Source organism: Phodopus roborovskii, unplaced genomic scaffold, assembly GCF_943737965.1.
Source record: "Phodopus roborovskii unplaced genomic scaffold, PHOROB, whole genome shotgun sequence".
Classification (NCBI taxonomy): Eukaryota; Metazoa; Chordata; class Mammalia; order Rodentia; family Cricetidae; genus Phodopus; species Phodopus roborovskii.
The window spans coordinates 748456-776256 of record NW_026125865.1 but is presented as its reverse complement, the minus strand read 5'-3'; the positions used below and the strand labels follow the sequence as shown (position 1 = coordinate 776256).

The window sequence follows — 27801 nt, the reverse complement described above, 5'->3', positions numbered from 1 at the left end:
GCTACTGCCTCCTAGAAATCTCACTCTTCTCTGGAACACTATTAGTTTTAAAACATATTTGAATCTTATCTGTTCAGGTTTCACCTATGTATCTCTGCATTGTGACATCTCATTGTACACTGTATAATACATTATGTTTCAGTCTCTCTTTCTCAAAGGTGAGAACTTGCTTTTATTTTCTTTGACTCGTCAGTGGCCCCTTCAGTACATCATTCATTGACTGGTAAACTATAAACTCAGTAATAGCTCAATCGATGGAGAACCAGAAGGAAAAGAGGTCCTCCCCATAAGCCCAGTTTCCTATTTCTTTTGAAGAGTCCCCTTTCTTTTGTCCTCCTCTTTCCCCGCCCCCTTATTTTCAGCTCCACTTTATTTACATTTCAATGTCAATCCCTAAGCTGCTAGAGCACTTGACATTTTGGAAGCTAAATCACTTACAGTTAGTTTCTCTCCAGCCCAGGGTATCCTGTAATAAAAGATTCCCTAACCTATTGGGATGCATAGGCATGAGGCCCGAGGCCCGTGATAAAATGTATGTTTTTCATCTTCCCAGTTGCTTTCGAGATTTCCCCCATTTTGCCGCCCACTGATAGGACAAACATCTTCATTCCCTTGCACTCCTCGTAATCTTGACATAATTATCTGTGACATATTGATTTAAAGTGCCGCTACAGGAAAGGGAACAGGAATGTTTCGCTTGGCCTTCTGGGAGTTGTAGTTCTAATGTCACCCGGGTTGCCTGGTCGGTCCTGGAACTGTGGACTACAGCTCCCAGGCCTTCCTAAGCTCCTGCTACACAGGCTCAAAGCCACAAACCAGTAGGAGGTGGCTGTATTGTATCTATTGTATCCCTTGGCTGGTGCATTTTTACAATTCTCTGGACGTGAAATTGAGAGTGAAAAGCATGGCAGATGAACAAGAAATCATGTGCAAACTGGAAAGCATTAAAGAGATCAGGTAAGCTCTTCGCTGCTTAATGCGGCATCCATCCACCCTCCGCGACCCCCCCCCCCCTTCCCGGGCATCCCTGGGTGCAAAGAGAACTGTTTTTCTGTGGAAACTATCTATTGTTGAGCTACTTGCGAAGAGGAACGGTAAAGGGGCCCATTCATTACAGTCTTAAAGATGAGATGAAGAATGAGGGGGCAAAGGTAAGTTGAAATCGAGTCTAGAGGAGGTAGTTGGTGGAAGAGGCAGAGGGAAGGAGGAGATGGCGATGTCTTTCCAGATGTAGCTGAGGTAGAATAGAGGGAGACACCAGAAACTGGTCACCAGATAACAGACAACTGTATTCTTTTTGGTATGGAGACGAAAGCTGAAAGCTGGCATTCATAGATTAAAAAAAAAAAAAAAAACTTGTGTAGTATAAGTAGCTTTTCGCTTCTTGCTTTATAAAAGTTGATTTTGCATTCAGCCTCATGACCAGAGCTTGGGAAAGCCTTTTTGAGAGCCAATTTAGCTGGCCTAGCTATTTAGTTTGCAACTTTTCTGTGACTATTAGCTGGGGATGCAGACGAACCTTGGGAGGGGGATGCTTTTGTTTTTCTGGAACTCTTTCACTTTATTCCTATCCTGAGGTTGGAAGGAGGTTGCAAGCTATGGGAATGTGAGCAAGAGCTAGAGGTCTGACAAACTGGGAGTTGTCACACCTCTGATAGGTTAGTTATCTGCAAGCAAGTTTTGATATTGCAGTGAGATTCCAGCCCAGAAAACCTCAAGGGCTGACTATGTGGGCCTCCCCGCCTCTGCCTAAGTCCCTGAATCTGGAGTGTTTTTCAGATACATGGAGAAAGAAAAAAGAGATATAGGGTATATCTTTTTAAGAAATTAGGTCATGAAATTTAACTCTGACAAATCTGACAAGAGATTTAGCCTCTGGGATATGTGTGTGGGATCTCCACATAGTAATGGTAGTGAAGAACTTGGTTTCTTCTTCTTCTTGGAGGGATTGTGTCTTTTCTTTTGCAAAGCAAGGAAAAATATCATTTATTGAACCCCTGGGATGCCAGCCCGCCCCCACACCCCCAACCATTTTGGAAAGTGCCCTGTGACCTTTGCTGTAAGTGGAAAAATGGAGGATTGGAGAATCTGAGTGAATTTTCATATTCACAAAGCTTAACAATGCCACAGTTTTCTAGGAATGGAGTCTGCCTACAAAGGCTCTGTTCTTCTGACTGTTTCCCATTGAAGGGTTGCTGCTGTCTTTTTCTACAAAAGCATCAGGGGATAGGAAATTAGACTTCTAGGTTCAGGAGAATGCTAAGGGTGCAGCTAATGAAAAGATTATGCCCTTGAGTAGAAAGACTGTAGCTTCAGTCTTCTACTCTTTGTAGACTTTAAAATTAGCTTGTTTTAGCTAGGTGGTGGGGGCAAACACCTTTAATCCTAGCACTTGGGAGGCAGAGGCAAGTGGATTTCTGAGTTTAAGGCCGTCCTGCTGCTCTACAGAGTGAGTTCCAGGACAGCCAGGGCTACACAGAGAATCCCTGTCTTAAAAAAATGTATGTGCATGTATTTTACAAATCTCTCTCTCTCTCTCTCTCTCTCTCTCTCTCTCTCTCTCTCTCTCTGTGTGTGTGTGTGTGTGTGTGTGTGTGTGTGTTTGTGAATAAATGAGCTTATCTGCAGAAAGGGGCTATTTTGATTCAAAGTCATTAATCCCCAGTGAAAAAAAGACCCCTTTCAGTTAACACCAAGTCAGGAGCCATGACTTCTATTCCCCAACCACATTAGACAGTAGCAAGAGAGATTTAGAAAGAAGGCTGAAGTTCTAGTCCAGTAACATGGACATACCACTTGGTTGTCAAGAAAGACCTGGTGTAAAATGGGGTTGCTGTTGAGAGTATAAGGAGGCCTACTAAGATGAAAGATTAAAGTAAGATCCAGAATATCCAACTTATATTGAAAAACTTCTCACCATACCAATAATTCTACTTGGATGAGAAAATGAAGAGATGCCAATATTAATAAACCTCAGATTTAGAATCATCTAACATGAGTTTTAAAATATACATTGTAAAAATCCTTCAGTAGAACCTACAGCCACTGGGAGCATATAAGCATACAAAAAGCACAGTTCAGAGACCTGTGGACTTTTCAACAGTGTTGAAAATGTTAAGACAGAGACTTTTGGAGTTGGAGTACATGTCAATTTGCATTATATTATTATTGTAACTCTATGAGAGCTAGTAAGTATAATGTGTTGGATTGAATGAGAATGTTCCCAGTAGGCCTAGGTATTTGAACACTTGGTTGTCAGTTAGTGGTCAGTTCCTTGCTAGAGGAAATGTTTTGCTGGGAGTAGCAGGTCCAGAGAGTGGGCACTTCCAATTTTCTCTCTCTCCTTCCTGTTTGAGGCTGGAGATACTTCTTGCCTTCCTGTTCTTGTTGCCTGCTGCCATATGTCTTCTGCCATTATGGACTTTCTTTCTGAAACCATAAGCCCAAATAAACTGTCCCTTAAGTTAAAAAAATATAAAATGAAAGCAAATAGATGAGTACTGACAGCAAGAACAACAAAAACTATGAAGAAGATGGTCAGGGGATCTTTAGAACAACCTAAAAATTCAACAGATAGGTTCAACAATAAGGTGGAATGGACAGAAAAAATGAGTTAGCTTAAATCTAAAGCAAGAGAAATTATTGTGCTATTATTGCTAAACTTTAAAAATTCTCACAGGAGAGACACAGGACAGAATGAAGAAATGGTGGAGAAATAAGGACTAATATTGCCCTAAACTAAGGAAAAACTACCTCCATGTTCAAAAAAGCTAAACAAATACTAATAGATCAAACAAAAAGAAACTTACTCCAAGGCATTTTATAATCAGTCTTCAGAGAAAGAAGGAGAAAGAAAAAGTCTTGAAAGAAAGGCAGGTGACAAGAACTAATCCCCTAATTATATCTATGACAGGAAAATTAGCATGGCAAAATCCTCAAGAGAAAAATATCAAGGTCCTAGTGGAAAGAGGTACAGCATTTTCAAGTGCTGAAGGAAAAGAACTACCAGCATAGAATGTGCAGTGATAATATTTTATACTTTATAACTGAAGACACCCTCAGATGCTGGAAATATCAGCAGATATACTGTGAAAGCATGACAAAAACATTTCAAATAGAAGCAAAAAAAAAAAAAAAAAAAAAAAAACCCTTTGTAACACCAGGAAGCCCAAACTTAGTAAGCAAAATCATGATAGAGTTGACTTTACTTTTTCTTTTGAGTTTTCTTAATTATGTTTGGTGAATGAAGTGAATTTCTTTTATTTTTATTACCATATATTAATGTGTAAAGATTTACAGTGACATTTCACATTTGCATATAATATACTTTTATCATGTGGACCTCCATACCCACACTTTTCCCCCTATCTCTGGTCCTCTTCTTTCCTATCAGACCTCTTGAAGTAAATTTTCTAACATAATTACAGTATAATATCAGTGTACGTGCAGAAATATTTATGCTGTTTTATGAATAGGTGAATTTAAAGCAAATTAAATAGCTAATATAATATATTTCACTGAAGCTGTGTAGTACATGTTAGAAGATATTAATCAATTCTGATATATAATGTATTTCTGAAAGCAAACACTAAAGATATTATGCAAAGAGATACACTCAAAAATATTAAAAGTAAACAAAAATGAAATGCTAAAAATGTTTAGTTCACACGAGAAAGGCAGGTTAAAAAGAAAAAGGAATCAAGCAAGAAAAAAACAAACTCCCAAACAGAAAATAAACAGGATATATAAAGTTAAAAGGCAGATGCAGTTTTTATACATAAATAATTCTATTGTAGATAATGTGGGGCTGGAGAGATGTCTTAGTGGTCAAAAGTGCTGACTAACTTTGTAGAGGACCTTGATTCATTTGTGGCTCACTACTGCTTATAACTCCAGTTCCAATGTTCTCTCTGGCCTCCATAGCATGTACATGCATGCAACACATTAAACTCACATAATATACATTTACATAATTAGAAATATTTCATTTTATTATTTCATGAACATGGATGTTTTGCCAAATTTTATGTCTGTGTGCCACATGCATGCAGTGTATCAGAGGACAAAAGAAGGCATCAGATCCCCTGGGACTAGAGCTAAAGATGGTTATTAGCTGCAGTGTGGATGCTGAGGATGGAACCCTGATCCTCTGGAAAAGCATCCATTGCTCTTAACTATTGAACCATTGTTTCATCCCTCAAAAAAAAAAAAAAAGATAAATAATTCAATGACAACTAAAGATGGACTTGTATAATGAATTCCTAAAGAACAATTCAGTTATATGCTGTCTATAACAAACTCTCTTCAAAATAATGATACAAGTAGATTGTGGGTTAAAAACAAAATCTGCAAACAATAAAAAGAGGGCTCTCTCAGTGGGACAATGCACTTACCAGGAAAGCATATCAATCTAAGTTTAATTAATTCCTGAAGCCCACATAAAGCTTATACTCTATTTACATGATACATACATGCAGTGCCATTTTCAAGTGTCCTTTATAAATACTGATAATCCAAGTAACGTTCCACCATTCATAGTTCTTCAACTGTTCTAAATTATGATTACCATTATTTTAATAGTCTTATTTAAAAAGAAAAATCTGTTTTGTTAAAACATTAATGTTCTTGGACTATATTAGCAACAATGGTGGCATTTTCACTTAATATAGCCAACTAAGATACACATATGGATAGATGTCTAGAAGAATGCATATTTATTTTGATTATTACACACACCAAAGGCATAATTTGCCATGGAAGAAGGTGTGAGGAATGGATTCCCCCACAGAGTATATTCCTTGATCAGGTGTCCAGCAGAAACTCTACTGCATTTCAATGCTATGTTTCAACAATCTGCTTTCAAATTATACATAGGTCTATTTTCTATATTGGTTTCCTGGTCTTACAAGTAATGGTGAAGAAGAAAAAGGAAAGACCTAAATGAAACAAAAGCAAATATAATAGAAAATAGGAAAAAGGAGGAGAGCATTAATGAAACACAGAAAGGGAGTGTTATTGTCATACATAAATGAGAGCCTTTTACTACCTCATGCATATGCCAATATATCTGTAACATGCTCCTGTTGCCAATGTATACATGTCTACTTAGCATCCCCTTCCAAGCTTCATCCCTCCATGTACACCACAGTCTACTGGGCCTGCCAAGCTGGGTGTTCTACAAATTTAGCAAATCTTGGCCAACTCTTTATGACTTCATAACTTCCCACTGCTATTGAGCTGCTCCTCTCAAAACTCATTTTAATTTAGTCATTGTCATTCCTGTTACATTTACCTCATATTGAAACCTAAAAGTCAGCATTGACTTTCTTATTTATTTATTTATTTATTTATTTATTATAACCAAGCCCATTTAAATGAAAACAAACATTTATAGACAATATTTGGGAATTTGGGCGTCATTCTTTCCAAACTACTTTCTGCTGGTAAGGGGCACTGTCACGTGGGATTCTAAGAAGATGCAGAAATTCTAGCTGTAGTCTGTAAGGCTGCTTTGTCCAGCTGTTTTGAATGTAGGATCACCTGGTACTCTGTTTCAGGCTGTCTGGCTTGATCAAACCACATTAGTCTGGAAGGAATCCACATCTTTTCATTTTCTGTGCAATCAAAAATAGAAATCCTTTTCCCTAGTAATTTGTCCTTGAACATAAATTTTGGAATCAAAGCATTTTTTTTTTAAAATTTAATTTATTATTTTACATGTCGATCCCAGTTCCCTCTCCCTCCCTCCCTCCTTCACTCCCCCCTCCCTTTTACCCTCTCTGTCCTCTCACATGCACCCTAACCACCCTCCCATCCCATCCCCCTACCCCAATTCCATATGTAGAGGAATGCCATCCAGTTGGGGTCATGTAGATCTGAAAGGTCATGTGAAGTAGGGACTAGGGCTTCTCTCCTGTCTCTAGGTTAAGGCAGTTATCCCTCCATGGGGAATGAATTACAAGGCCCATTTGTGCATCAGGGACACATCCTGGCTCCACTGTCTGAGGTCTCTTAGACCGCTCAGTCTTCTGGCTGAGACCCATATTCAGGGGTCCTGAGTCAGTCCCATGCTGGCTTCCCAGCTATCAGTCTGGGGGCCCGTTAGCTCCTCCTTGTTCAGGTAAGCTGTCTCTATGTGTTTCTGCAACCTGGTCTTGTCCTCTCCATTTGCATCTGGGTTCTAGTTCGACTCAGTGTTTATGTATGGGTGTTTGATCTTGTTTGCAACAGGTATTCGATGAGGGCTCCATAGATAAGTTAGTTGTTGATCTCAATATCCGGGAAGGGTATTTATGGTAGCCTTTCCATGGAAGCTCAGATTGTAGTTGGTGGCAGTCTTGTAGTTCTCTACAACTTTCTTTGTGTTCAATTTTATCTTCAAACCAATATTGGCTCCCTCTTTTATGTTCTCTCTCCCTCTTCCTCTCCTGTCTTCTATTCCTAACTGGGCTCAGTCTTCCTGGTATCACGTGTTTTCCTTTCCTCCCCCCCTGGTTTTCTCCTACTTCTCTCTCCATTCGCTGCCCCCCCACTTCCCCTGTGCTCTGGGGGACTTGTCCCTTCCCGGTTCTGTGAGGGACTTTATATGAATCTCTTAGAATACACCTGGTATCCTAGTTCCTCTGGTGGTGTGAATTATAGGCTGGTGATCCTTTGATCTAGGTCTAAAATCCATATATGAGTGAGTACATACTAAGTTCCTCTTTCTGTGACTGGGTTACCTCATTCAGGATGGTTTCTTCAAGTGCCATCCACTTGCCTGCAGATTTCAAGATACCGTTATTTTTTTCTGCAGAGTACTATTCCATTGTGTTGTGCCACATCTTCATTAACCATTCTTCAATTGAGGAGCATCTAGGTTGCTTCCAGGTTCTTGCTATTACAAATAATGCTGCTATGAAGATAGTTGAACAGATGTCTTTGTTGCATGGACATGGATCATTTGGGTATATGCCTAAAAGGGGGATTGCCGGGTCCTGTGGTAAACTAATTCCCATTTTCCTGAGGAGCCATACTGATCTCCAAAATGGCTGTACGAGTTTGCACTCCCACCAGCAGTGGAGGAGTGTTCCCATTTCTCCACATCCTCTCCAACATGAGTTATCATTGGTGTTTCTAATTTTAGCCATTCTGGCAGGAGTAAGATGGTATCTCAAAGTTGTTTTGATTTGCATTTCCCTGATAGCTAAGGATGTGGAGCACTTTCTTAAGTGTCTTTCAGCCTTTTTGATTTCCTCTATTGAGAATTCTTTCTTCAGTTCTGTACCCCATTTTTTAATAGGGTTATTTGGTTTTTGTTGACTAGTTTCTTGAGTTCTTTGTATATTTTGGAGATCAGCCCTTTGTCGGATATAGGATTGGTGAAAATCTTTTCCCAGTCTGTGTGCTGCCGTTTGGTCTTGTCCACTGTGTCCTTTTCTTATAGAAGCTTCTAAGTTTGAAGAGGTCCCATTTATTAATTGTTTCTCTTTATATTTCTACCTTTAGCATTTCACTCAAATTCCTGTCCTAATCTCCACCCCCACACTCACTGCCTATTTCAGGTCTTCATCATCAGTATCCTGAATACTTATGATATTGTGTTCATTTCCACCTACAGAATTATTTCTCGTCCTCTAGTCTCCTCTCTGTCTTTAATTCCATGCATAATGTTATAAGAATGACCTCCATAAAATAGATTTGATGGTTTCTCTCAAATACTCCATGGATTTATCTTCTTGGATAGCAAGCAGTATTTTGAACTCATATGCCATTGCCCACTAGTAGGTTGCATATAGCTTTAATCAGTTTCTAGTAGTATTTTCAATTTTTATTTAAAAGATACATTATCAGTATGCATTGCTTAAGAGATGGTAAACATACCTTTGGGAAAGCATTGTTGTTGTTTGTTTTTGCTTTGTGTGTGCTTGTGTGCATGTGTGTCATGGTGTGAAATTCATTTTTTGGCTAAGGATCAATCATTTCATGTTGTTTCTCCATTAGACATACATTTGCCTGGCATTGTTACTATGACAATCATAACTGCAGTATATGCCATCCCAGGTCCACCATTCCAATCCTACCTGTGACTACTTCTTTTTTTTTCACTTTTAGTAATACAAAAGTTCATTTCTATTTCATGTATTTCCATCCTCTAATATTTTGCCTGCATAGATCCTTCAGGCTAGATTGCTCTTTTCTCATTCTGTTCCTGTGAATTCTATTCATTATTTTTCAAGGAAGACCCAAATGAAATGGCACTTTTATCCCAATTTTTTTTCTAATGATTCAGATCAAAGGAATCAGTCTGCCTAAGCTCCACAAAGAGATCTATGCAGCTTTTAATTGATATTTGTTTTGTCTTAGTTGGGGGTTTCTATTATTGTGATAAAACACCAGGAGCAAAAGCAACTCTGGAAGGAAAGGGTTGATTTTGCTCACACTACAGTTGTGAGCAGTCCATCAGGGAACTCAAGGAAGGAACCTGGATGTAGGGACTGATGCAGAGGCCATGGGGAAATGTTGCTTACTGCCTTGCTTCCCATGGCTTGCTCAGCTTTCTTTCTTATAGCACCCAAGGCTACCAGCCCCGGAATGGCCTTATGTACAATGAGCTGAAGCCTCTCCCATGAATCATCAATCAAAAAAATGCCCTACAGATTTGACTACAGGCCAATCCTGTGGGGATGTTTTCTCAATTAAGATTCCTTCTTACCAGATGACCCTAACTTGTGTTAAGTTGATATAAAAACTAGCCAAAATGTATGTTCTCTCTCTATTTGCTTGTTTTTTTTCCTTCTCTCCCTCCCTGCTTCCTCCCTCCCTCCCTCCCTCCCTCCTTTCCTTTCTTCCTTCCTTCCTTCCTTCCTATCACCCTTCAGCTAGTGCTCTGGCATTCTCTGTACAGGGTTTGATAACTGTTTCAGCACCAAGGTTTGGACAAGATCAAGTTTAGGATGACTTGGACCTTTGAGACTTAAAGTCAGTCCAAATAGTGGAGACCAAGGGAGAAAGCGCAGAAAGGAGTTGGAACTTGATAATGAGCCACAACCGTCTTTAAAAGCATACTATTGTGCTTCTCTCCTAATAGCTGCTTTGTTTGTTTGCTTTTCAGATAATCTGATTAACTTTAAGTACAGAGCCCTTGATGTTTGAAGAATGTTCTTACCTGAATAGAGGAAGCAAGAAAAGCTGATTTCTTCTTAATTCACTCAGTGTCATTTACAGAATATCTGCATTAAGCCATACACAGAGCTACTGTATTAAGCATATTAAGCAGAGGCTTATCACTTACATTGACTTGCAACTGATCTGAGTTGGCACTTGTTCTTTTTCCTGAGTTTCAAACTCAAACATCCAACTGGACACCTAGCTAACACTTTTGCTTCTCACACAAATACCAACAGAATTCTTTGCCCATCCATACTACAAGCATTCTTTTCTCTGTTTCCCCTATCATAGCAATCACCCACCAATCTGGAGGTCCTTTCTTTCTCTTGCCTCTGTGATATCACACATTCAAAATCTTTAGCATACTGTGCTCAAACTTTAGCATGCATAATGTTCCACCCAGAGGCTTACTTAATTAAAGGCTGCTGAGACCCATCTGCAAGGTCTCTGATTTAGTAGATACTGAGCCAAGACAAAGAATGTGTATTTCTAAAAGGTTTCCAAGCAATGTTGTTGTTTTTGGCCCAGTTCTTGAAGAGCCACACGCTAGTAAGGTCTTGCACATTATACCATTAAAATATAATCTGAGTCTATACTTTCCACTCATTAGTTTCTTTTCACTTTGTTAACACATCCTGAGGCCCTAGAGTTTTTAGCTGTCCATCCCTACTTTTTGAATGTGCACTACTTTTGAGTTGTTATGAAATTTGTCACAGGGGAGCCCATAAAGTTTCTGTGATAACCCCTATTCCTAACAAATGCTATTTCTTCTTTCATGATAGGCATAAAGAAATCACTTAGCGACCAGCTGATTTGTTTTTTTCTTTCTTGGAGAACATTTCTTTTTCTAGAGCTATGTCTGGAGAAGATATATCTTAGAAAGCTCAGGAACCGAATTTTAAAAGTTTTATGTAAGATTATGTTTCTTGGGATTCTGAAAATACTTTAAGGGAGCACCTTGAAACATTCCTGCCATGCCCTGGCCTTACCAGCTGTTCTTTAGTCTTTTGGGAGGATCTCCTTCAGAGATTCCTTTAAGGACTTGGATGGTTTCCTCAACTTTAGGGCCCTTTAGTCCAAAGACATCTCATGTAGTCATCCAGTTCCTCTGTACAGGCTATCCTGAGTCATACTTTTCATATAGAATTTTCAAGATTCCCAAAAGTTCCACATATTCCTTTTATCACCCTAATAATTGACAAGTCAGCTAGGACCAGAACTCAGCCTACTAGCTCATGTTGCAGGAGTTTATAGATGGGAAGATGGTTGGGTTCATAGTACTGAGTTTTCTACTTCATTTCTACTCATTTCTCTCAGTCTCAACATTTTGTCCTTAAAAATGAAGCTCTGCACATCTATGTGTATGGGTGGTTGAGCATGACCTTTCATAGCATATAAAATTCCTAGGGCAGTTGCTACAATATAGTAGGCTCCACAGATATAATATCTATTATAATTTATCAAAGTTATTATAAAAATAACACATTCTGTGTTGCCAGGAAAAGAACCCTGGGGCTCATATATGTTAGGCAAGCACTTTATCACTAATTTAAGTGTTGTGTTTCTTAACTAATGTTTCCTTCTAACAAAACACAGAATAATACCATTTTGTTGGGGTTGTGTTTTAATTTTCATTTCATTCCATGAATTTTTAAAATTTTCCTTATTGGTTGTCTTTAAAATTTCTTCTTTGGTCCATTGCTCATTCAGTAATGTGCTATTTAATATGCATGAGGTTGTGTAATTACTGCCAATTTATTTTATATTGATTATAAGTTTTATTGCATTGTAGTCAGAATCTGCAGCATTATTCAACTTTTTTTTTTTTTTTGTTAAGATGTGTTTGTTTCCTAGTATGTAGTCTATTTTAGAGACAATTCTTTCTGTTTATGTTTTATTTTATTTTATTCATTCATTTTACATATCAACCACAGCTCTGCCCCCCTTCCCTCCTCCCCCATTTATTCCTCAGAAAGGATAAGGTCGAATGAAGTATCATTTTCTCATATTTTTTTAGATTATGATATAATTACATCATTTTCCCCTTCCCTTTCCTTCCCTTAAACCCCTCTCATGTACACTGTCCTTGTTCTCACTCAAATTCAAGGGCAGTTTTCTTTAACTGGTGTGTGTGTGTGTGTGTGTTATACACATTTATATATTTCTAAACATATAAATGTAACTTTCTCAGTCTGTGTAATGTTATTGTTTGTATATGATTTCAGGGCTGCTCATTTGATATTGGATATCATATTGGGGAGCTCTTCCCTGGGGAGGACTTTTCTCCCCGTCTCAGCATTCATTTACTGCCTATAGTTCTTTGTTTAGGGTTGGGGCCTTCTGAGCTTTCCCCCATCCATGTCCATTGGTGTCATCCTTGTTCAGGTCATGTTTCAGCAGTCATATTTGGGAGATTTCATTGTTGTGGCTCCTCTGACATTTCTAGGAAACACAATTTGATAGCAAACTTCCTTTCCTTTGGCTCTTAAAAACCCTCATCCCCTTACTAACCCCCACCTCTCAATCCTCTGTAGTGATCCGTGAGCCTTAAGTGCAGGAGTTGTGTTGTAGGTAGGACTAGGTACCACATCTTGAGTTTTGATCAGTTGTGGTTTTCTGTAAATGGTCTTTGTTGCAAAGAGAAATTCCCTTGATGAATGGTGAGAACTGTACTTCTCTGTGTATATAATGATAAATATTTAGAATGCAGTTAGGGATTATGCTGGTCTAAATTGGTGGTTGTAGAGTCTCCAATAACCATGGCTTCACTAGCATGGAGTAGTTAATTAGATTTCCAGTACCACGGGAAATTAGAGGCATGGTTTCTCTCTAGTAGAGTGGGTCTCAATTCCAGTTAGAGAACTGTTGGTTACCACCAAGTTATAGATGCCACCTTTGCACCCTTAGGGTTATTGTGTCATGCTCTTCGTTTTTGTGTTTCATAAGCATCATAGATGGGTAGGAATGTTGCTTGTTTCCTTTTTTGGAACCTTAAATGGCTCCTTCTGGTACCATGAAAGTTAGTCTTCATGGAGAAAGCTTTTAGGTCATATGCAATGGCTTAGATCTGATGGGACACGTGCCCAATGTGCATAGTGTCTTTAGCAATAGGGACATACCATCCACCTCTGGAGATGGGGTCAGCCAAGGGCAATAGAAGCAGGCTATCACATTTTGGAAATCTCTTGTAAAACCTTGACCAACAACTCAAAAGAGGGTTTCTCATACTTGGTGTTGTGTTTTTGTTATGGTTTAGGGGGGAAGCATTGTCAGCCCAGATGGGAAATTTTCATTTAAAAAATATGTATGTATATTTTTATATAGACTTATATGTATTATAGCTATTTTATGTAGATAATACATTTTATGACTTTACAGATAATATCTTTACTGTTATTTACTCTCCTTCATTTTTTTCCTCCATCCCTATTTAAAGCTTTCTGTCTATTTTTCTGATTTTTCCCTTCAGATCACTTGCACCCTGCTTTTGTACTCTGTACTGACCCCTCCCTGAAATATTCTCTTTTATTTTCCTGAAGTGCTGGTTTGAATGAGAGTGGCCTCCATAAGCTAGTTCCTAGTTGGTGGACAGTTTAGTGAAGGATTAGGAGGTGAGTCCTTGTTGGAGGAAGTGTGTCACTGGGGATTGGCTTTGAGATTCCAAAAGCTCACACCAGGCCCAGTCTTTCCTTCCTTCCCTCTTTCTCTCCCTCCCTCTCTCCCTCTCCCCTCCATCCCCCTCCCTCCCTCCCTCTTTCCTTCTCTTCTTCCCACTTTTCCTCCCTCTCTCCTCTCTGCCTATGGATCAGGTTGTAATGCTCTTAGCTGTTGTTCTAGTGCTATGCTTGTCTTTTTACCATGATAATAATGGATTAACCCTCTGAAGCAAGCCTCCAATTAAATGCATTCATTTATAAGAATTGACTTGGTCAATCGAAATGAAATTGCCAATTAACAGGGGAGACAGAGCCCCAACTGGGAATTTCTTGCTACCAAATGAAGCTTCTAGTACCAGGAATCAGTTACATCTAATTGAGTTGTTGTCCATAGAAGTCCCAGTGGGAACCCCCAAACAACCAAGACTATTGCCAAGGCTATATAGAATGATCTCCGCAAACTGATAGCAAAGCCTTACTGCAGAAGACAACCCTTAAGCAACTAACTGAACACAGAGAGTTAAGCTAGTTCCTACATAAAGCCTTCACCCCATGAGCTAATCTTCTTGGTACAGGAAAGTACTCTGCATGCTACTAAAGGAGAAACATAAATACCAACCCAGCTACAAACCCATCAATCTATAATGATGTCCTGCCTCCAAGATACTCTAGTACAATGGTGACACAAAGCTTCAGGCCCACTCCATGAGATCAAACCCATACTCAGTGCTGCTTGGATGACCAAGAACCAAAGACAAGATAACCCAGGGACCTACACTAAAACCAAATACAACTCCTAATGACATCTTGCTATACTCATTCATGAGTATTTTGCTCAGCCCCCACTGGTGAAGTTTCCTCCTGCAGTGAATGGGAACAAATACTGGGACCCATAGCCACACATTATGCAAAAAAGTGAGAGCCCTGGGAACACTCAGACCAAAATGGGGTGTCTCCATCAAAACCTTCTCCCTTAGAGCTCATGGAACCCTGTGGAATAGGAGGCAAAAAGAGTGTAAAATTCAGAGGGGGTAGAGGCCACTATAAAACAAGGCTTCTAAACACAACAGGGCTGATGCACATATAAACCTACAGTGACTGAGGCAACGTGCTATATTTTTTCCAGTGTATCTTTTGTCCTCTTTGTTGAATATTAAATGGCTGTAGTTGTGTGTACTTGCATTCAGATCTTCATTTTGCTTCAATGGTATACATGTTTATTTTGTGATACTACCATGTTATTTTTTTATTATTTTGGCTCTAATACTGATATATTGAGGTCTGGAATGGTAACCTCCTGCATTGTCCATGATTGATTTGGCTACCACTCTATTTGTAAGGCTTTCCTTTGAGTTTCCTAATTGTATTGTTCAGTTTTTAAATTCCATCTTCATTTTATATTGAGTGCTCTTCAATCTCTCTCTTTATTGAATTGCAATTTCAAGTCCTGCATTACCTTTGTTAGTTTATTTAGCCTTATGTTTGTCTTTTCTTGGGTAATACTTTGAGTTAATTCTCTTTAAATTCACTGAGCTGTTTGTTTCTGTTTTCTTTAAACACTTTGATGAAGTTTATGGTTTTTAAAGTTCTGTATCTTGGGATTAATCTAATTGTTCTTAGATAAATTTTCTATAGGACAGGTAGATTGGGGGGTAGTGGAAGTGGGAACTATTACTGTCTTTGAACTTTCATATTATTTTGCAATGAGACCTGGACACATGGACTTCTTGTTTTCATTGTGTGCTTGATGTGGACATAGGAAGCTTGGCTGGTACACAGGAATTGCTACTTAGTACAAGCTGACAGTTTTTTTTTTTTTTTTTTTTTTTAAAAAAAAGTGCATGTAGGTCTCACCGGGCTGCCCTCCAGTGGGATCTAAGTTGGGTCTGGAAATTGAGAAGTGTTCAGACAGGGCAGGGTCAGGCATACTGTATGGGCCTGTCTGGCCCTGAAGTATGGATCAGGACCAAACATCTATAGTGGCAACTGGAATTGGAAGGAGTCTTGCCAGCAAGCCTAAGTATGTTACCTGTGTTTCTACCGCATACAGACAGGCTAGAGGGTTCCTGCCAGGGAATGGGTTTGGGGATTGAGTCCTAAAAGGAGGAAGAGGGGCCAGGAGAAAGTCATGATCCTTTGCAAGCAGATGCAAGGCTACCTGAGTTGCTGGGGTGGGGGTGATCTTTGCCGAGGAATAAACAAAAGTAACATGTGTCTTCCCTTTACATGGACTTGATAGAAAGTTCCTTGGAGCTAGGGTTTCAGTGTCTTATGGGTCCAAGGGAGAAAGAAATGTCAAGAGAAGGTCACAGTCTCAGAAAAAACATCCACAATTCAACCAGGGTTGAGAAGGACCTGGCTTTGGTACACAGGTAGGTTACCTGTATCTCGGCCCTCAGACTGGCTAGTGGGTCCAAGGCAGTGAGAATTCCATCCTTTCATGAGTCTCAAAAGGAAGAAAAGGATTTGTGTGAAGGTCTTATTGCCGTCTTTATTTGACTGATGATAGACTATGAATGCTTTTTGTCTCCTTAATAGGTCATTATTCATATTATATTTATAAGATGGCATATGCTAATGATGCTATTCTATACTTAGTAACCAGTATTGTGCCTCAGAGAACACACATAGTAATTGTAAGGTCTTGTAAAATGTGTGAACCATTGTGATGAAGGAGATAATCATGGCTGAAATATTGAGCAGAGTGGGGCAGTACACTATCATTTGTTGGCTGCTCATCATGTACCACATAGTTTGGGGACTTTACCAGTAACTCATTGAATCCCTACCACACTATATGTGAGGTAGATAGTATTATTTCCACATTAGTACTGAGTAAGTCAAAGCTAAGAAAGAAGTTAATTGGATAATGGCACTTTCTTGATATTTAAAAATGTAAGAATCCCTTTTTAGCTAAGGATGAAAGACTTTAACTCATCCCAGCATCACAGCTGTGTGTTGATCTTTTCTGCAATCCTTAGATTCATCTAGGTCCTTCTCCCTCTTTCAGATTTAGTCATGCCAATCTGTCTTTAGTTGTTCCTTAATGTGTTGTATCTTTCTGCTCTAGGGCCTCCATTTATGCCATCCTCACTACCTGGACTGTTTTTCCTTGTCTTCTACTCACTGACAGAGGACAAGTGTTACATAAATATTTGTTGGACATATTTGTGTATGTGTGTGTTTGCTACTTTGTGCATACTCATTAAATATAGTAAAATGTGAATTTAATTGTTATTATTATCCAAAGTCATAAATCTAGTGAAGGGCAGAACCACCATTTATACCCAGGTATGAGTTTAAAGTACATGTTTTTTCATGATGTGTATATGCCTGTATAAATGGGTTCTTAACCCAACACTCACTTGCTATATGAATCAAGGTAAGATATCACTCTGATTATCAGTTTCCCATCTCTAAAATTGGGATAGAAGTAGGCAGAGTTCCAGATGTTCTGTGTGTAATCTAGAAGAGGTTGAAAATAGAAGTCTAGACAGGAAGGGGTCTAAATAAATAATTTCCCAATAAAACTAGATATTGTTCCTCTATAAGACAGGTCAATAGCTACATCAAGAGTTCTTCATACTCGGGGTTGGGGATTTAGCTCAGTGGTAGAGCGCTTGCCTAGCAAGCGCAAAGCCCTGGGTTCGGTCCTCAGCTCCAGAGAGTTCTTCATACTCAAAGGTAATATAGTGTAGTGTGTGATATGCAGGTATTGTAGTTACTTTTGCATTACTATGTTACTGTTCCTGACATAAGCAACATAAGGGAAAATTTTTATATCAGTCAGGTATGCTACATGGTATGAGAACCATCATCTACAAGTTTAAAGTTAAATTCATTAAGCTAATATAATTTATAACTCAGTCTTTTAGTTATAGTAGCCACCATTACATGTGCCTAACAGGCTATGTGGGCTATTGCTTTGGAAATCACACATATAAAACATTTTATTCCCTAAAGAAAGTATATTGGACATTGCCTCTTCTGAATTCCTCAGAAGGTCACTGTTGCTAGCTATCTTTGATAGGAGTGGCTTGTGGTGGGAGACTTTTATTTGCAGTGAGAGGCTCTTTAGCATCTCTGGCCCATATTCATTAAAGGCCAATAGTATTCTTCCTTCACTCAATCCCACAGCTGGAATCTGCACTCTCGTTTGCAAATGTCCTGAGACAATAAAATTTACCTCACTTGTAACTCACTGAGCCTTTCTGCTTAGAAAGACTCTCATAACTCTTCCTGAGATTGTTTTAGTCATCGCTGTCTGTTAAAAATGATTTGAAAGATAACATAGACGGAAAGGCCTGACTCTGCTTCCCATTTCTATCTTCTACCATCTTCCTATTGGCTTGTTGTGCCCTCCTCTTGAGAAATTTCAGGAACAATTCTCTGAAATGAAAAAGATAAAGGCCCTTTTGAAAGTCTGGTTGAAGTTTGAGGCTCTGGTTGTCTCTGACTGTGAAAGAAAGGGCTAGAGAGATAGCTTAGAAGGAAAAGCCTAACTGCTTTCTGTTTCTTTCTTCCTCCATTCTCCTTCTGACCTGTTTCCTATTCTTGAGAAATTTCAGGAACAAGACTTTGCAGATGGAAAAGATCAAGGCCCGTTTGAAGGCTGAGTTTGAGGCACTGGAGTCAGAAGAGAGGCACCTAAAAGAATACAAACAGGAGATGGATCTTCTGCTACAAGAGAAGATGGCCCATGTGGAGGAACTTCGACTGATCCATGCTGATATTAATGTGGTATGTGACTCATTGCCCAGAGTCTATTTATGGACCTTTTAAGTATGAGTTAATAGAGAATGTTGTTACTTTTCATTTAGATGTTGCTGTGGCCAGCTCAGGGGAGAAGGAACCACAATAGTAGAGTAGACAATTCCAGGAGTTTTGAGGCCAGCTCTGGTTATGTCCCTGACTAACAATGGACAAGTCCTTCATTTCTGAGCATCATATTATCTCCCTGTATTACAAAAGAGGCAAACTGACCTTCAAGGGTTCATTTGGTTCTGACATGTTCACAGTCTGGAAGTCTCCAGCTTAAGAAGTAGCCAAGGAAAAGTGGACTAGATGCCTGCCTCTTGAGGATAGTTTTAAATGCTAAAAACTTCTAGCAAGACCAAATAGATCATCTCAGTCTGCTTACCAAAGTGAGGCTCTCTCATTAGACTGCCATTTGGAAACTCTTGAAATATTGGGAATAAGTTGCTGAGCTGTCAAACTTCCCTTTGTTTAGAGTTATTTGTGAAGAGTCTAAACTTCTCTACTGGTTATTCCTTTATCAGGAAGTGGGAAGTGTTTACCTGTGAGGTCCTTTCAAATCATTATAATCTATGACAATGTCTTTAAAAAAAATCGTTTAGATGGAGTTAAGTTTCCATTCTCGGCAAACTCATTTCTGTGGGATTACTCACTTCTAGAATATTGTCAGGCCTAGTATCCTTAGAAAATATATAAACGGGTCTTTTATAATAAACCTTTGGGGTTTTACGTGTTAGAGAGCATCAGCTTCTAGGTGTCCTGGAGGGAATTGTAGGCTTTAGTACATGCTAACTGTTTGTATAGGATCAATAGAATGAATCATGTGCTTTCAAGAGTGGTTGAGAATCCAGGCCAGTACATCCCAGACTAGAGCAGGAGGGTCAACTGGAGAGCCTATTAGAACACAAACTGTTGAACTTTACTCCAGAGTTTCTAGTTACATATGTTAGGTAAGGGCTTGAGAATGTAAAATTCTTAGTTCTTAAATGGTAATGCTGCTGCTGCAGCTGCTGGTAGGGGGTATGGATAGAGGTAGCAGGATGCAAGTGTGACAACCACAGTTTGAAAACAGTTGACATAGAGAAAAATGTAACTGTCATGAAGTTTTTGTATAGGTTTTGTCTATAAGAAGTATTTGTGTAAATAAATCCTTTATTCTCTGAGCTTCAGCTCACTGTCCTCGAAAAGTGAAGGAGATGATCTAGATGAGGTGTGCTAGGTGATCTCTAAAGGAAATTCTAGATATGAGGTGTTATTAATTTGAGTAATTTAATCATCATTTTATGAGCCTTTACCCTGTTAATTACTATATTAAGTGTTTAGCATGAATTTGATCATTGAATCTTTACTAAGACTACATGGGATATGCACTATTAACCTTTCACTATCATAGTAATGAAGAAACTGAGGTTTGATCAGTCATGTAGAAAAGACATAGGGAACTTGAACATACATTGCTCTCCCTCTGGAATCTGTGCTATCATCTGTTCAGCTACTAAACTGCTCTGAGAACTTTCGATCTTTTCTGTTTCTACCTTGCTCTATTTTCCAGATGGAAAACACCATCAAACAGTCTGAAAATGACTTAAACAAGTTGCTAGAGTCGACCCGGAGGCTTCATGATGAGTATAAACCACTGAAAGAACATGTGGATGCCCTACGTATGACATTGGGATTGCAAAGGCTTCCTGACTTGTGTGAAGAGGAAGAGAAGCTCTCCTTGGAGTAAGCTGCCTGCCCTCTGACACCAAACTAACACAATGTAACAGAAGGGAGCTGTGGGGTGAAAGGTGACACAGATGGACATTAATATGTACATGACCTGAAAGACTGAGTACATAGTCCTTTTCTTAGGCTTGTAAGTGGCTAATTCCTTGCATGACCTTCATCAAATCTCTATGCTGACATATAAGAATAAGATGAGATGAAGATTAATAGGTAGCTCGTTAAGATACTTTGTGCAATTTTTGAAAATGTAACAGTGTTATCTTTGCACTGGCATGGTGGCTCAGGGAGTACAATGGCTTTTTACCAGCCCTGGAGACCTGAGTTCAGTTCTTTGGACCCACATGGTGGAAGGAGAGAATGAATCTCTGCAGGCGGTCCTATGACATGGTAGCATGGCGTGCTTGCCTACACATACACATGCATAATTAAATAAATTTAATATAACATTTAAAAATTACTTATCTATTAATTTAAAGAAGTCACTTTCTAAGAGGAGTATACGGAAACCTTTGGAAACATGCAAGGATATGCAATTTTCTCCAGGACATAGCATGTCTTTTAATCTCAAAACCCAGAGTTAAAAGCTAGGCTCATTTTAAAGAGAGAATTCAGCCCAACAGGAGGAAATATATCCTAAAGGTACAGTTGGTTGCCTGTAGAGGTATGAACTTCCTGTTCCTAGAAGGATATAAACAGGCTTAATAAGAATATTGCAAATGACCATCAAATAGAGAATTGGTCTAAATATCTTCCTAGCCCAAAGATTCTATGACACCTGCATCTATCAGAGTTCACAAGAAAAATGTCTCCCATTCCTACTAATAATGTGCTTAGTTCTAGTATTCAGGAATCTCTACTGTCATGTCTTTGGGGTTCTGACAGGTTGTGTTCTCAGATGCAGCCACTAAGAGCACAACTTGTGCATATTCATTGTATTCTGTTTTAAAAGGGCCCTGCCCACCTCCTATCCTTCTCCCTCTTTGCCTCTCTGTTTCCCTCTCTCCCTTTCTCTCAGCCCTCTCACGCTCTCTCTTCTCTCCCCCTCTTTCCTTTCTTCTATCTCCTGCTCCTCCTGTCTCTGGAGGCTGGTCTCTCCTCTTCCCTTTATCCTTTTTATGATCCCTTTTCCTTATTATAAAAAATAAAAACAAAACAAAAACCCTCTGCTTGAACCCTGTCACATGCATGTGTCTTTTCCTCACACACTGCTTTTCTTAAATTAGGGGAAAGAGCCATGTGCCATAGGGAGGGTAGTACCATTCTAGAGAAGATCCAGGTACAATTTTTGGTTCCTTAGCATAGAGTCTTTAAGAGGAGAAAAAGTTCTTCTTGCTTCCAGAATGATCCAGCCAATGTCTTTCATCCCCAAAGTTACTTCGAGAAGCAGAAAGCAGAATGGCAGACAGAACCTCAAGAACCCCCCATACCTGAATCCCTTGCTGCTGCAGCTGCAGCTGCCCAACAACTCCAAGTGGCCAGGAAGCAGGACACACGACAGACAGCCACCTTCAGACAGCAGCCTCCACCCATGAAGGTGAGTAAGCTAGATTGGACTCTGGAAGAGACAAGGTGTCCTGCAATGGGAAGCTGATAATATGCTGTTTGAGGTTGTTGCCTTATTTATTTTAGATCTTACTTAAACAACATTTGATTGGAACACAGAGGATGGGATGCTTTGTTGAATTCATGTTGCTTTTGTTGCTGCACATTCCCATAGAGACTAGGATACAGGAAGCTTGGCAGGCATTGATAAAATATAATTTTCTAAAGGTTAGAAAGCTCTTCTTTACACAAATATGTAGTGAACATATCTCATGAGTGAGGCACCCAGCAGAATCACAAGTCAGAGTCTAAGTATATTTGACAAACAGATGTTTACATGGTTGAAAACAAATGCTGAAATAAAATTGGAAATTTCTATGCCGAAATTATTTTTGTCCTTTATGATTTCCTTTTCTTCCTGATGGAATTAATTTGCATTCATACTAGGTAAAAACTATTTGTGGGTTATCAGTGAAGCATTACAGAATCAGGTCAATAGTAAATAGTCAAACAGACATTTTACTAGAGTGGTTGCCCAGTACATGATATCCTATAGGTAGAATCTGACATGCTATATGCTTTCATTGATGATTTACTGGTGCACATACACATGTCTGGTGATTTGTATGTTGTATCTTTTTGTGATTTGGTTTGAGACATGGTTTCTCTGTATAGTCCCAGCTGTTCTGGGATCTCACTCTGTAGACCAGGCTGGCCTTCAACTCAGAGATCTGCCTATGCCTCCTGAGTGCTGGGATTAAAGGCATGTGTCACCACATCCTAGTTTTGTGTTGTATTTTAACATAAAACACAGTTGGAAAAATTGCAACAGATCATGTCTAATGTAACTATGAACCACCACAATGATGATCTGAGTTTGATTCCTGAATCCCATGGCGGAAGGAAAAAACCAACTCCAATAGCTGTTCTGGGAGACCTCCACAGATGTGCACATGCACACATATCACACCCCCCCACAAACAATTTTAATTAAAAATATTTTTTAAGTTCTAAGTATTTACTACCTTGGTCACTATGGAAAAATGCTTGCTAATTCATCTTGTCCAAGAAAAATTGGTAGTATGTGGATGAGCCAGTAATGTTGTGATGTAATGCTGAATAGATATGTAATTATTATTTTATTTCCTAATATTACATACAGTTTTTCTACACCCCTTTCTATGTTATATCCTTCACTCCTACGGTCTATCTATGGTCTCCAATAGCACGATTTCTACCTGCATCTTACTGATAATTGTTCCTCCAAGTGGGAAATTATAATTGTTTTCTGGGCCCCTGAGTATCTACAGTCTGAACCATTGCTTAGAAGAATCTGACTACACTAACTTTATTTATCCTGTCTACTCCCACTAGGCCTGCTTGTCATGTCACCAACAGATTCATCGAAATGCACCTATATGCCCTCTTTGCAAAGCCAAGAGTCGGTCACGGAACCCCAAAAAGCCAAAACGGAAGCAAGATGAATGAAGAGAAGGTGAAGGGCTAGACCTCTGTTGACCATAAACCCTCCCCTTGGCCAGAGTGATAGTAGTCCTGATTTTCTTCTTTCCTCTCCTGAGTCTTCTATTTAATTTACTGGAGGAATTACCCCTCTCTCTTTGCTCTTATTTCTTTCTGCTCTTGGGATTTCGGGTTCAAGAACCGCTGTGGTTTGGGTGCTGATGCCTGGGTCTCATGACCCCTTCTCTTCTGCTCACATTTCAACTACTGTCCTAGTATGGAATTTGTCTCTTTCTTTTTTCCTGAGGATTGGAACCTAATGAGCTGCAGGGTGTAAGGACTGGAAGAGGTCCATGTCTTGCTTTAAGAAAAAGCCTCTATGAATTCCTTCCCTCTATTTTTGCCTTAGGTTCTGAAGGGACAACAACTTTATTTTTACTGGACTTCCCAATGAGCTGAATGCATATATCTCCCCAATATTAAGCTCATCATTAAAGCCCAGGAGTAACTTAGACACATGTTCTTTCTTACAGTAATTTGTGAGGCTCTGGTGTTGTCCCATAGTCCCATCAAAGTCTTCCAGTTGTACTCAAGTTCTTTCATACCAGGCTGGGCATCTTGAGATCCCCAGATCTGTCTTTTCCTATACTTTTTTGGTTGCTAATCAGTAGAAATTTCCCACAGTAACATTAGGGAGCCAGGCTCATGCCATGTCTCACCTAGTTCATTGCCTAAAATACTAGGTCTGATGGCTATAGTATAGGAATTGCTGAGAAATCCTGAGCTGATTTTAGTATTGAATTTTGTTTAAAAACCATCAGTCTAATACCTGCTGAGTGGTATATCATTGGGAGGCTAGAAGTGGATATAGTGTTACATGAATGCCAATCATTTTATAAATGTAAGTGGGGTATGATTTTACTTTTACATTCTTTCCTCCCTATGGGTCTGTCTTCTATAATGTAGCCTCAGTTAAGGAAGCCATTGATCACTCTTTTTCTGTGGGTCATGTAGGTGACCTTTCTTCCCTCCCAAAAGGCACTAAGCTCTTCAAGCCCTACAGCACTCTCATCTTTATCAAAGCCAAGCCTCCTAGTCTTGTTACTCTTATACCTACGGGATATCATCAGAGCTGACTGATGAAAAAGATTTAGCTCTAGGTCTCTATCCCTGGCTGGGGAGAAGAGGGAGAGATTTATCCTGTTTCTCTTTAACATTTGACTTTGAGTCGCAATAATATGTGTTCCAAACATCAAAGATTCCTCTGCCTTTTGAAAGTAAGTGTCATGATATGATTTCATAAATCCTTTTAAATAAATGTTCATTTGTTGGAGTAAGTGCTAATTGGGTGCATTCTGTTTACTGAACAAAAACAGCAATGGTAATAATAGAGTGGGAAAATGAAAAAGACTGAGTGGGCTACAGGGATGTGACCAGGAGATGGAAGCATGTGGTTGGAGACAGACAGACAGACAGACAGACAGACAGACAGATGGCTGGAGCAATGCTACCTGCAGTGGCTATAGTGGAAGTGCAGGCTAAGAACAGAACCCCAATGCCAAGACTCACTATGATTTTCTTAGAGAGACTAGTTAAGAATATGGGGAAGATTGTATCCATGCCACCCAAGTGAGTGAAAACATGGGAGCATGATAAAAGCAGACTCAGGCAAGGAACTATGGCTCTCATAATCTACCTCACCAGCCCTTCCAAGGATTTGCTACGAAGGTTTTTGTTAGCCCATTGTTCTTGTAGAGAGCATTGTTGGCTCAAGTAGCTTAACTTCCTTTAATGTGTGTGTGTGTGTGTGTGTGTGTGTGTGTGTGTGTGTGTGTGTGTGTGTGTGTATGAATAGTGTGTGATTTTAGGTAAATATAAAATGATGACTCAAACCTTTATCAAACAACCTTTGTGATATTTGTCTCTTGTTCCTCCTTTTTCTGTATTTGACCTCCTTACCATCTCCTCAGTTGGAGGTCCTTACCATTATTCTGTTTCCCACCACTTCATATCACCTGTGTCCTGCTATTCCCCGCCCCACACCCCCTGTATGGTACCTTTATACACACCTGGTTTCTTTAGTTTGTCCATGTTGTGTACTTACATCTGAGAATATGGAGCAAGAAACTGCAGATGAAAGAAAACATGAGGCTTTGTGGTCTCTAGGTCCATCCATTTACATGTAGACATCATGGTTTTATATTTCTTTACAGAGTAAAGCGTAGTACTATGTTGTTTTGGGTAGTATGTTGTGTATATGTACAACATTTTTATTGTGATTTGTCTGTTGACAGACTTTTAAGTTGTTTCCATTTTCTAGCTATTGGGTATAGTGCAGTTATGAACATGGCTAAGCAAGTATTTGAGGAGTATGTTGTTCATTCCTTTAGATGAATGCCAAGGACTGATAGAGCTTGGTCATATGGTAGGTTTTTGTTTGTTTGTTTGTTGAGGGTTCTTCACAGATTTCCTGAGTGTCTGTAGCAATTTGCATTCCCACCAACAATGAGAATTCCCTCTTCCTGTACAGCCTCTCCAGGACTTTGTCAGTTGCTTTGTTGATTTTAGTCATTCTGACTAGGGTGTGAGGAAGTCTCAGAGTTGTTTTAATTTGCAGTTCCCAGATTGCTAAGTATGATGAACACTTCTTAGCCATTTTTATTTCTTATATTGTTTCAATCTCAAGCCTATTTCTAATGAGGTCATTTATTTCCTTGACTCTTTTTTTGAGGGAAGTTTTGGTATATTCTACATAGTAATCCTCTGCCAAATTTATAACTGGGCAAAGATTCTCTCCCATTCCATTGGTTTCTTCTTCACTCACTTGATTGTTGCTGTACAATGAGTGTGGCTGTTGGAGTATTTCATGCATCAAGTTGAGGTCTGTGATCCACTTACACCTACTTTTTATGTAAGGTGATAGATATGGGTCTAATTTCATTCCTTTATATGTAGACTTCCAGGTCCCCAAGCTCTTAAAGAAGCTGTCTTTCTTAAGTGTATGGTATTTTTTGCCTCTTAGTCAAACGTGATGGCTGTAGTTATAAGTATTATACTTTATTCTAGTGGTCTAGCTGTGCCAATATCATATTGTTTATATTACTATAGCTCTACAAGATATTGACATCTGGAATAGTAATCTCATTGTATTATTTTCACAAAAGATTTCTTTGGGTCTTTTCTTTTTCCATATATAAATTTAAGGGCATTTCTTTCTTTCTTTCTTTCTTTTTTTTTCCTTCAAATTTGGTGAAGAATGTTGGGGATTTTGATTGAGATTTGCATTGAATGTATAAATTGCATTTGCTAGGATGATCAATTACACAATGTTAATTCTACCATTCCATATAGGTATCATTACATTTTCTAGTGTTTTAGTCTCTTCCTCTGAGATTTGAAGTTTATGTTGTAGAAGTCTTTCATCTCCTTGGTTACGTTTATTCCAAAATGTTTCATTGTCATTAATGCTATTGTAGTTCAAAGTGTGTTTATATCAGTCTCAGTGGGTTTGTATCATTTTGATGAAACTGTTGATTGTTACTAAAAGTTTTCTGGTTGGATTTTTGGGATCTCTTCTTTTTCTGTTTGTATCCCTTTAATTTCCTTGAATTACCTTATTGCTAAGGTTAATACTTCTAGTACCTTATTGAAAAGGGGGCAGTTCTGTCTCATTCCTGATTTAGGTGGGATAGCTTCAAGTTGGCTGGGGGTTTGTCATATATAGCCCTTATTATGTTTAGATATGTTCCCTCCAGTCCTACACTTTCTAGGACTTTTATCATGAATTTTTGTCAAAGATTTTTTTCAGCATCCATTGAGCTAATCATGTGACTTTTGTCTTTGAGTCCATTTATATGATTTATAATATGTATTGAATATTTTTAAACACCCTGCATTTTAGTTTGTTAGTATTTTCTTGAGGATTTTTGCCATCTATGTTCAGCAGGGATATTGGTCTGTAGTTTTGGGTTTTTATTGAGTCTTTACCTGGTTTGGGTATTAGAGTAGTACTGAGTTCAGAGAACGTATTTGGAAATGATCTTCTATTTTTTATGAGTTTAAGGATTGGTTGTAGTACTTTCAAAGTCTGGGGGATTCTGCTGTGATTCTACTGGTACCTGTAAGTTTTTTAGTTGCAAAGCTTTTTGTTACTGTTTCAATCCTCTCCTTTGTTATGGGTCTGTTTTGGTTGCTGGCACATTCTTGTTTTAATTTGTGAGGCTTGGATGAGTAAAGAAATTAATCTACTTCCTTTATAGCTTCCAACTTAATGGAATACAGGTTTTTAGAATATTCCCTTATACTATTATTTATTTTTTGGTGTTTCTTATAATGTTTTCCTGTTCATTTCTGATTCTGTTAATTTGGATCACAGTTCTTCCTTTTGTTTAGTTGGACATACAGTCTATCTAGTTTTAGTTTCACGTCTATTTTGTTAGATATTAGAATGGGAATACCAGTTTAATTCTTGATCCCATTTTCCTGGGTTACTTTTTCATCCTTTTATTTT

At 38.8% G+C, this 27801-nt stretch overlaps 1 protein-coding gene across 2 annotated transcripts; it reads left to right on the top strand.

The window, feature by feature from the left end:
* Nucleotides 1-735: 735 nt before the first annotated feature.
* Zc4h2 (zinc finger C4H2-type containing) lies at nucleotides 736-24624 on the top strand. Of its 2 annotated transcripts, none has more exons than XM_051178861.1 (5): nucleotides 736-957; nucleotides 18365-18545; nucleotides 20113-20285; nucleotides 21660-21822; nucleotides 23205-24624. In XM_051178861.1, the coding sequence occupies exons 1-5, from the start codon at nucleotides 905-907 to the stop codon at nucleotides 23316-23318; spliced, it is 684 nt and encodes a 227-aa protein (XP_051034818.1). In that variant the 5' UTR covers nucleotides 736-904; the 3' UTR covers nucleotides 23319-24624. The 2 variants fall into 2 exon arrangements, with proteins under 2 accessions (XP_051034818.1, XP_051034819.1); XM_051178862.1 differs by having other exon boundaries at nucleotides 739-957; nucleotides 18374-18545.
* The last annotated feature ends 3177 nt before the right edge of the window (nucleotides 24625-27801 follow it).